General features: G+C 33.6%; 3 protein-coding genes and 2 long non-coding RNA genes across 7 annotated transcripts in view; 3 read left to right on the forward strand and 2 right to left on the reverse strand.

Annotated features, from left to right (window-relative positions):
- Nucleotides 1–341, forward strand: part of LOC100177038 (meiotic recombination protein DMC1/LIM15 homolog) — a gene marked incomplete in the record, with an annotated part of 1,465 nt that extends 1,124 nt beyond the window's left edge. Inside the window, 1 exon segment of the mRNA XM_018814181.2 lies at nucleotides 24–341. Within this exon segment, the coding sequence (XP_018669726.1) occupies nucleotides 24–107 (84 nt within the window).
- Nucleotides 331–2,529, forward strand: LOC100177768 (protein DPCD). Its single transcript, XM_002129557.5, has 4 exons — nucleotides 331–458; nucleotides 716–930; nucleotides 1,301–1,537; nucleotides 1,968–2,529. The coding sequence occupies exons 1-4, from the start codon at nucleotides 392–394 to the stop codon at nucleotides 2,070–2,072; spliced, it is 624 nt and encodes a 207-aa protein (XP_002129593.1). The 5' UTR covers nucleotides 331–391; the 3' UTR covers nucleotides 2,073–2,529.
- Nucleotides 2,530–2,961: 432 nt separating this feature from the next.
- On the reverse strand, nucleotides 2,962–4,125 carry LOC100175448. The gene is made up of 3 exons (XR_717453.3): nucleotides 3,428–4,125; nucleotides 3,078–3,331; nucleotides 2,962–3,014 (listed from the first exon to the last, which is right to left on the reverse strand). It is a non-coding gene; the product is annotated as an uncharacterized LOC100175448 (long non-coding RNA).
- A 1,302-nt stretch (nucleotides 4,126–5,427) lies between these two features.
- Nucleotides 5,428–5,947, forward strand: LOC101242626. Its single transcript, XR_182139.4, has 3 exons — nucleotides 5,428–5,588; nucleotides 5,716–5,846; nucleotides 5,906–5,947. It is a non-coding gene; the product is annotated as an uncharacterized LOC101242626 (long non-coding RNA).
- Nucleotides 5,948–6,295: 348 nt separating this feature from the next.
- Nucleotides 6,296–10,640, reverse strand: part of LOC100181691 — a 5,891-nt gene continuing 1,546 nt past the window's right edge. The window contains exons 3-11 of one of the 3 annotated variants that reach the window (XM_026836636.1): nucleotides 10,020–10,142; nucleotides 9,690–9,854; nucleotides 9,277–9,402; nucleotides 8,885–9,052; nucleotides 8,531–8,650; nucleotides 8,032–8,208; nucleotides 7,490–7,624; nucleotides 7,093–7,260; nucleotides 6,296–6,580 (exon numbers count right to left, since the gene is read on the reverse strand). In XM_026836636.1, the coding sequence (XP_026692437.1) occupies nucleotides 6,444–6,580; nucleotides 7,093–7,260; nucleotides 7,490–7,624; nucleotides 8,032–8,208; nucleotides 8,531–8,650; nucleotides 8,885–9,052; nucleotides 9,277–9,402; nucleotides 9,690–9,854; nucleotides 10,020–10,142 (1,319 nt within the window). In that variant the 3' untranslated portion in view covers nucleotides 6,296–6,443. Of the gene's footprint in view, nucleotides 6,581–6,605; nucleotides 6,731–7,092; nucleotides 7,261–7,489; nucleotides 7,631–8,031; nucleotides 8,209–8,530; nucleotides 8,651–8,884; nucleotides 9,053–9,276; nucleotides 9,403–9,689; nucleotides 9,855–10,019; nucleotides 10,143–10,640 lie in introns of those variants that run through there. The other 2 variants (XM_002123639.5, XM_026836637.1) reach the window with 2 other exon arrangements.

The raw sequence follows: 10,640 nt of genomic DNA on the forward strand, positions 1-10,640 counted from the left end.
ACAGGGGAGAGCTAAGAATAGCCAAAATTTATGATAGCCCAGACATGCCAGAGTCAGAAGCTACATTTTCTATCACAAATGGTGGAATTGCTGATGCAAAAGAATAATTTGAAACTGAACTGAATTTTTAAATATTATTTTAACCTAAATAACTTTATTAATATAAAAGACCAAATTAATATTTGCCACGAATAATATTGAGAGTTGAGACCAAATAATGAACTCCAAGATTTTCTTGTTAATTTGATGTTTTGTTGTTGCATTGACGTATACACGATTACGCAGTGATTTTGTTTCCTTGTTTTGTAGTTAAATTGTGTTTTTTTTTGTTTATTTTATAGGTTAATGCATAAGTGGTGAACTTGTTGTGCAAATATTTGTATTTTTCGAAATGTCGGACCATTCTGCATGGGTGGAGTTACTGAAGTCAGCACGCAAAACTTCATTACTACAAGATGGTAAATGATGTATATCTAAGTTTTAGTGTAGGACTTTTGTTTTGCAAACTATAGATATTGTTGTCGCATATTTGGTGAGCTGTATGTTTTAATAAATGGCTGCAGGAAAGATTTTTTAATTTCCATTTAATATTCATGTTTAATGTTAGTTTTTTTGGCATTCTTGGTGCTTTGTAATACCTTAATATTTTTGCTTTGTTATACCTTAAGATTTGTCAGTCTTGTCGTGGCTTTCAAGTTACAATTATGGTTTGCAGAAAAAAGAAAGATTCATTTCACAATGCCGGATGGTACAGAATTATGTGAGGAGTATGACGTTAAAACAAATGAACTTCTGATTCGAAAATGGCGGAAAAAGACTGCACTTGGTGGTCAGAAACCATGGGAGTTTGAAATAGGTGAACCAGATATAACGGACCAGGTTGCTGCATTGACACATGGGACCAAAGACTTAGTTGAGAGCTTTACCAGTGTAAGTATATTATATACCTGTATTTTCACGTTGTTAAATATTTGTTAAGAGGTGTTTAATTTTCTCAAACATAAGGTTAACATTTAAAAACCAAGTACTTTTTAGTTTTGAAATTTTGTTACAGTTTAAATTAGAAAGCATGTATTGGGTATGTCGTTACCCTTAGATGAAATCTTATTAACTTACAAGCATTACCAAACTGCTGTTGTTAAAATTGACAAATATAGTCATTACTCAATATATTGTTTTCATGCCTTTAAAAATTTACATTACCTTGCGTTGTAGTCTATAGTCTTTTAGGTTCAAGTATTGAAAATCTAGATTTTATTCCCTACAATACTTACCCACTTGTACTTAACCCACACCACAGCCAAAGTGTTTTCGCTGCGACAACAGTCTATCTTTTCAATGGAGAATTCGCAATCTACCTTACCCCTTGTCCAATTTCCAAGTATCAGTTGATGCTGATGGAAAATCTATTGTGGTTCGAACAAAAAACAAGAAATATTACAAAGTTATAAATATACCAGATATGGATCGGTATAATTTGCAACTTAGTCAATCTGATTTAACATTTGCACACGCAAACAACACCTTAATTATACAGGTAGGTTCTAAGTTTTCAGTAATTGTTGCATAAATGAACATATTTTTTGTAAGGTTGTAGCATTAGGCTTTGAGCAAATAATCCTTTTTTTTCTGGCGCTATGTATATTGTCATGATAAACAATTAAACATGTCCTAATATAGTTAATGGCTTAAGCTCTAACAAAACAATAATATTTCTACCGCTATTTCTGTGAGCATGTTGCATATTTAAGCTTGTTCGCTTAGGATTCCTTGCTTTAACCCATTGGTCACAATTAGGTTGTCCAAATTGTTATTCCAAAATGAAACGGTCATCCTCAAAGGTACATATGTGGAAAGCTGTTAAGTTCTAAGTGCCATGTGGTATATTTATTGGGGCACCCGCATTATAATGTAATGACTGTCACTGCCCGTGAATATAAAAAGTAAAATTCATTTCTTTGTTGCAGTATAAAAAACCTGAGACAATAAAAAAGGACCAGACTCTGTTGGTTCAGGAATTTAAGCGAATGAAAACGGGAAAAGATGGTGATACTGAATGTAAAACAAGTTAATTTCCAATAGCTTCGTTTAATATTTGCTGAAATTGTATCATGTTGTATCATGGTATATTGGTATTTATTTGCGTTCATTAGTGCAACCAAAAAAGAAGTAAGTTAAAAGCTTCAAATTAAAACGCAACTGGAGGTTGAAAAAGTTAATAAATCTTCTACTTTTCGCCTAAACCACCCAAATTACACTTTATTGATGTACCGTAGTATGATGAGAAATAACCAAACTCTTCTAAAACAAAGCACTAGGTAACGCCATTTTAAATTCGTTTTTAGTTCAATGAATTTTAGATTGAAAACGTTTTTTTGTTTAAAGGGGGCCCTCATGACCCTTAAACCCCTCCGGTTGTGCCGTTGTATGCATCTCTGTTGGACTCAATGTAGCAATTTAATGTTCTGTTTTAAATTATTTTCAAAATCCACTGTTTTATATTTTTCAATAAAATATCTGACAAATTCATTTTTTGCCGCACACCGGTTAAGAGATTTGTTTACTCGCAATGTGTAGCTCGTGAGTCGTTTTGCTTAGAAGTTTTAAAACTTGTGATTTTGGAATGCTACCCTATTTATAAATTCCAATTGTCTGTTGGAATATCTCGATTATCAGCAAAACACGCGTAAGTGTTAATTCTAATGATGATTAAAGACGTCCTGAATATATTTGTATTGTTGGTTCGTATTCAAAGTTGCATACCTGGTAATTCGTAAGCTGGCATGGGGTGTATAAAACAGAACATCCGTTTTATAACGAGTGTCGCTTTCCGGCTACGCGAAGATAAAGCAAGCTATATATTCGTTCTATTACACAAGCTAACTTGATATTTATTTTAAGCATTAGTGATCAAACGTTACCGCGCCTTTCTGTTTATAATATTGGGAAAACCAAACCAAATACATTTCATTTCCTTTTATTGAACTCAATATTCCGTCGAATGATAAGTTCACCTGCATCAAAATGACAATAAAATAATGAAGTATATATGAAACAAAAATAAAACACATCCTCACTGGTGGTTAACTCTTATAGTTTCCAAACCCATATATCCTCTGCATTCTTCCACCATCCATCTTCTGCATTCTTCCACCATCCATCTTCTGCATTCTTCCACCATCCATCTTCTGCATTCTTCCACCATCCATCTTCTGCATTCTTCCACCATCCATCTTCTGCATTCTTCCACCATCCGTCATTTGCGTCCTTTTTGTAGGACCATGAATCTGTGCCCAGTACAGGTGGGAACTCCGGCTCGGCACCTTTGCGTCTGAGAACATTTGTCTCATATAATATTGCTGGCAAGTAACTCATTTAGAAATAAATGAATCGTTAAAAAAATAGTGCAACTACTTAAAATGCTCACTCATTCCAATGTCCGAAGACCACAGAGGCTTGAAGAGACATCAAGAGAAGAAGAGCAAAAACAATCTTTCCATCCATTTCGTTGAGATTTGTCTGGAATGCGTTGATGATTGTGTGGTCGGTGTGGTCGCTTTTTATATTCTCAATACCCGATAATTCCAGCGATTGATAAGCGGTGAGAACGCCTCCTGTTTCTACTTTATGATTTGAATATTCCAACGCGGAATGGCGACTGATGGTTGATGATGTAATCTTTCAAACAACGTCGACGTTCAAACTTTAATCGATAATATAGTTGTAAAACATCAGCAACGCTAACAATACGTTTACCCGCTTTCAAATACAGTGTAACATAAATGTATAAGTTATCAGCCACGAATGTTAAAAGTTCGTCTTGCCAACCCATGATTAAAAGTTTAACATTGATCTTTTCTGTATAATGAATGTTGTTATGTTTGGTAAAAGTTGTAGGTGTATATATAACAGCGCAGATGTCACTAAACTATAAAGATAAGTTTTTTTGACATTATACCCAGTACCTCATGGATCTGGTCTGTATAGGCTTAAATAATATAGGATAGGTATTACTTCAATGTTTCCTTATCATTTTGTGCTTTGAACTATTAAGTAATATGTCGCAGGTTTCTTTACGTCTTAGTAAAATTGTTTGAAAGTTTTGAGTTTTCTTTAAATCTTGGTAGAACTCAACATTTACATGTTCATAAAGGTACATATAGTAGAGTGGGGGAAGATGGGACATCTTTCACACATAATAACCAAATATCCTGATTGTGTTTTAAACAATTAACAACGATCTGTGAAAGCCGTGAACATAAAGTTTTATAAAAAATCGTTGAAAGTTTGTTTATTACCAAATTGGAGAAGAAAATAAATTGAAAAGGTGTCCCATCTTCTCCCACCCTACTATATATACGCGTTGTCATGCTCTGTGCGTGCATACATTTCTACCAAACATAGTAACATACTGCATAAGATGAGGTCCTAAAGACAATAATATCAAATGGCACGAAAACTCCAGGCCAAAAAAACAAACGAAAAAAACAAATCAAGATCGTTTATAACTTCAGCATATAGCATTAATTATGCGAAGCAGATTATACCATTAGGCTAAGCACACATGTGATTTTTTCATTGCAACCAGCACGACCGTCTATAGTCGTGCAGCATTGGAACTGCCAGCTGTTCTAACGCTTTTACGAAGAATCCAACTCTAACTTAGGTTGTTTTGCAACGTTGTGTTCCTACTCCTTCATATAGGAACGTGTCTTTGTCTTTCAATGCAGCAGTTTTAATAACATAACAACACTCAGTAACAAGTGTAGTATGTAAATTAGGAAAGTAGCTTGCAGTCCTAGAGGTAAAAACAAATTGATTCGAAGGGATGAGGATGTTTTGCCTACGCTGCAAAATTTTCTCGAGGAAGAACGGCAAGGTTTAAATGCAAATTAGTTAGGCGCCGTTGCAAGTTGGTTAGCGCGCCTGCAGATGCCTCTAACGTTAACCCATGGATTATGGGTTTAAGGCTCGTCACTGCCACCATTCTTGGCTTATGTGGCCTTGAGCAAGACGCTTACCTACAATTACTTCAACCCAGCGGTCACTAATAGTTTCTCCAAATTATCAGCAATACAAACGTGGTGACTCGTAAGCTTGTGGCCCTAGATGTGTGAAACGGAACACCCGTTGTAACGACTGTCCTAGGAATAAAGAAACTTCATTTATTTATTCACTTTGTTTGTTCGTTCGTTCATTATACAAAAAGATAAACTTTTAACACGCGGCTGATAACTTATACATTTATGTTACACTGTAATTGAAAGTGGTAAAGGTATTGTTAGAGTGCTGATAACTTCATCATCGATAAAAGTTTGAACGTTGACGATGAAGATTATATCATCAACCATCAGTCGCCACTCCGCATTGGAATATTCAAATATTTAAGTAGACAGAAACAGGAGGCGTTCTCACCGCTTATCATCGGTGGAATTATCGGGTATTGAGAATATAAAAAGCGACCACACCAGCCACACAATCATCAACGCATTCCAGACAAATCTCAACGAAATGGATGGAAAGATTGTTTTTGCTCTTCTTCTCTTGATGTCTCTTCAAGCCTCCGTGGTCTTCGGACATTGGAATGAGTGAGCATTTTAAGTAGTCGCAGTATTTTCTAAACGCTTTTATAATTCATTCCTCAATATATGTTATTTGCCTGCTGTAGTGATGTAATAATATTTGTCAGCAGTAATTTAAGACAAATCTTCTTAGACGCAAAGGTGCCGAGCCGGAGTTTCCACCTGTACTGGGCATGGATTCATACTACAATAAGGATGCAAATGACGGATGGTGGAAGAATGCAGAAGATATATGGGTTTGGAAACAATAAGAGTCAACTTCCAGTGAGGACGTGTTTTATTTTCATCTCATACTTCATTATTTTGTTGTCATTTTAATGCAGGTGAACTTATCATTGGATGAAATATTGACTCAATAAACGGATAAAAAAATTTTTGTGTGTTTTGCTGGATTTGCTAATACGTACTTGATTTAGTATAGTGGTTTATGATAATACATTTGTGCACGCTGATAATTAAAGTTAATTACACTGCATGTAACTTTATATGGATTATATTGGAAACTCATAATCTAATGCACATGGGGCAAAATGGGACAACTTTTTTAAACTACTTTTTATTTGCCTTTGTAGAAACTGAAATTGTGGATTAGGCTAAAAAAGACTATTTGTACACCAATCATAAATTGGACCTTCCATGTAAAGAAACAACTGAACAACATGATTAACTTTTAGTTTGACCAATCATCTTATGATTCGAAACCGTTCAGAAAATTATTGGCGATTCATTTCTTTATTGTGATTATTGCATGTATTTACACACAGGTTATAATAATGTAAGAGTTGTACTAAACTACAGTTTCACAAACTAGGTTCTCATTTGTATGTTATATGAAATCAAAGGCACAACATGTTAATATAATTATTCATCAGTAAATCTGAATGATCTGTGGCATGGTCCATGACTTTTACTCAATAAATGAGATTCCACTCGCTCTGTACTGTTGTAGGATGCTTGTCCCTCTATAATTTCAACATGGATTATGCCATCCTCAAATTCTAAAAATATTTAAATGTCAATACAACATACTTAAAAGTAAATTGGAGGCAAATTACTTTATAACATAGATGGATAAGTTATGTCTTACAGAACAAACCCAACATGTAAGGTGTCTATTATGCAGGTACAAGGTGTATGAAACAGAACACCTGTTTTGTAAGTTATAACAACTGTCGTGGACCCGCCATGCGAGGATACAAAAATTTTATTTATTCCTTTATAGTAAATGATCCAACCAAATGGTCAATAATAGAAAGTATAAATTGACACCAACCCAGAAAAATGCATCACCACAAAGCAGGGACTGGGGTAACAAAAATGATGACCATAGATAATTAAGTGACATTTATTTGTTTAACCTGATGTTTATGACATCCCAGACATATAGATGGCTTCTGTAGCAAATACTAAACAAAACCGGAGGACCAAAAAAAGACACAACCCTTTTTTTAAAAGTTTTACTGGCATTCCATATTTGTGAACTCCCAGCCATTGAATCTGAATCACTTACTTCCTAATCTTCGGTTTTGTACAGCAGCTCTGCAGATGTATGAGTGATCAGCATAAATACCAGTACCCCACACTGAATCAGTGCTTAGAAAGCAATGGCCAGAACACTGAACGTCAAACCTTTGTTGATTAAAGTCACTTCCTTGTAACAAACAAGATTCATGCCGTGCTGAAAGGAAAAGCAAGACCAAGTTTAACAAGAGAGCAGAGCTGTAATGAAAAGACTTGTTATTAGAAGAAAAATAATTTTGTTTAACCATACAAACATTAAACCTATAATAATGATTCAGATGATTAAATGTTATAAATCATCGCTAATTATAACTTAGTAATAATATAAAGATATTAATTTATTACTAGTTTCAGTAGTTTGTATATTCGTCACAGCCATACTATACCCATTCCAGTGGCATCTTCAAATATAAAAGATCGTTGTGTAACATCGTGTGGTCGGCTGGAAATAGATGTTATTCCACTACTTAGACCAGAATATGAGAGCAAACCTTTTGCTAGTCTTACGTACACTGGTCCACCTGTAACTGTGGAAAATGGAATTCTATTAACAGTATCACTATGACTATTATGTTTAAAACAAGAATTCATTACGTCACTTACTTAATTATTCCTAGCTTTCAAATATATTTATTAACTTGCAATCTTGCATAATATGCCGAAATAATAAACAGAAATTTAAAGGGCCAACAAATAAACTGTATATCCTAATTAATCAGAAAAAAGATGAAATTATTATTTTCCTAAACTGCAACCCTGCATTTAAATATACAAGACTTAACTATATTAGTTATACAGTAATATCACACTAAAACTAAATTTAGTGGTTGAACTAATATTTAAATGCAGTAAAATGAGGTACGAGTGTGAGAAAGCAATGTACAGTACTGACAGAAACATTTTATATTTTAGAACATTTTTTTCTTACCGCGATATATTTTTTGATCCATAATTGCTGCCAAGCATATGTTGGAAATATCTGCATACACAAATGACCCGAATACAAATTCCCAGGTATTAATTATTCGGTAACAATGAACATATAAAGGACAAATCACCATAAATCGTTCTGCTACAAATTGTTCTGCCGTTGTGGTGCAAGATACTGAAAATAAAAGTAAACTTTTACAAAAAGAAGACTTTCATGTTTGTCTTAGGAGCAAAAGCACAAAAAGTTTTAAAATATAGATTTAATCCTTATTATTAAGTTAACAAGTGTATTTATAATTGTAAGTTAACTTAATGCAGTCTGGAGATTATCAAATTAAAATCTTCACCTTTATCGTTATCTATAGTTCCAGCAGGTACATGGATTTGCTAATTATTATACATGCCCGTTGGTTAAAGCTGTGCTCTCTTGTTTAATATTTACCAATAAAGTTAAACAATTTATGACAAAAATGTATTTCTAATATTTTAAAACTTACTTTGAAAGGTAAAAGATGTTTGGTATATTCCGTGTGTTTGACTCGTTATACCATTCTTTACGTTTCCAACATATGAAGTCAAACCTGATAATTTATATCCACTCACCAATCCTCCAATGTCTGAAATGTATTCATATTTACAAAAAATAAATGTTTATGAACAATACAGTTTTGGTATTGTGGCAGTTTTAATTTATTCTCTTATTCAAATAGAACAAACATTTTTCATATAACAACAAAATGTTCGATATTGCAAGCTGGATAACTAACACTAATTTAAGGTAATCTTTTCTAAACCCAGCCATCTCTTTTTTATATAAAAAAGTCTGCCTGTTTATGTTGTAAGTATTAAACCTGATTTAATCTGTCCGTCATGTACAGCAGCTGCACACACATTTGAATCTTCTGTATAAATATTATCCCCTTTTACTTGATAGTTTGTTTCATTGCATCCAGGTGGACAAAACCCATAGAACCATTCACTCATCATGTTTCCATTGGCGTTACATGATATGTTTGGAGCTGTTAAAGGATAATTTTTTAATGAATAAATGTAACTTATCGATGGGTTTGAGCAATTGTCGCCAAGTCTCTTGCCAGTTGTTTTTTATTTGTTAACAAGTTATTGAAATGCCGTTACTCTGCTAGAAAAGCTTTATATTATGTGTCACAACAACAATAAATGAGAATCATTTAAAACTATGGCAACAGCACCTACAGAACTACACATTTTGCTTTAAAATTACCTTTAAACAGAAATGCTTTCTCAAAATATTTACTGCTTAAAGATGTTACACCATGTCTTCTTGTTCCATGGAAACCATTCTTCTCAACAAAACGAGCTTTATAGACTGTTACACTTCCTCCTTTTGCTGCATTAAGTTAAAATAGGATTACGGTGTTATACATCATGTTAAATGAAAATACCTCGATGATTTATAGTTGATAGTGTGCATATTCCATTTACAAGTGAAACAATAATTACAATAAACACGATAATGCATTCTCTAAATTCAATTTTCTTAAAAATGAAAACCCTGTTTATTTAATTGATATTTACATAATAAATTTACTGAAAAAACGTAATATTAAATTCCAAGATCTAACATGCTAAAGAAAAAAGAATAGTTCATGTAAATATAAAATATATTTTCCTCACCTCTTGTGATAATCCCATCATGAATGGCAGCCATACAGATCCCAGATTCTGGTTTATAAACACCTGTTCCATACACTGGTACATTTAAATGACAATTTCTAGGACATTTTACAGTGTACACTTTGGAAGACTCCAATGCATCCCGGTGGTTACATGCACTTGTTTCTGTTGTTAGATAAAACATATAACTTAATCAATAATGTGCGTAATACATAAAACTTGACAAATCGAGCAAACCTTAAATCATTTAAATAGGAGGAAATATTTGTTAGGGTCAACTTATAATACATAAATAAAATTATCTGTGTTTGTTGCAAGTAATAATTATACTTTTAAATTTGAAGGAAATTCCTTGATAACCATCCCTTCTAGAACTTTGGATCCCATGCCTTAAAGTTCCTCTGAATCTAGTTTGTCCCATCTTTGTATAAACCGTAACTTTACCACCAGCATCTAGAATATATTGGGTTAATTATGATAAAACGTAGGGGAGACCGGGGATGGTTCGGACGTTTTTTTGAAAATTGCTAATAATTTTTTTTATATGCGTCACATGAATTTAAATGTTAGTTTGTTGTAAAGGGTGATGCTTTGCCGAAAAAGGGTAGGAGAGTCGCTTGCCAAAGCAAACTAGAAATGGATGTAAAAGGTCAAATTCCTAAGGCTCTCAAGTGTCCGATGTTGCCCCGGTACCGGGATAACATCGGACATGACCGGGGTCACCTCGGACAGTATACATTTTTTTGGTTTTATTCGACACCGTTTGTAAAAACGACAAACGAAATAATAACGAATCATCTAATATATAAATCGAATAGGCTGGCTGGTACTTTAGCGCATATTAAAACAGGAAAGGTTGATGAGAAATCTTAATCTTTAATAGTCCCCTGTCTGTACGAGTATCATCTTCAATAACTGCAAAAATAGCTTTTTTTCATTCAGTCGCTTGAT

The sequence above is a fragment of the Ciona intestinalis genome, chromosome 11 (genome assembly GCF_000224145.3).
Source record: "Ciona intestinalis chromosome 11, KH, whole genome shotgun sequence".
NCBI lineage: Eukaryota > Metazoa > Chordata > Ascidiacea > Phlebobranchia > Cionidae > Ciona > Ciona intestinalis.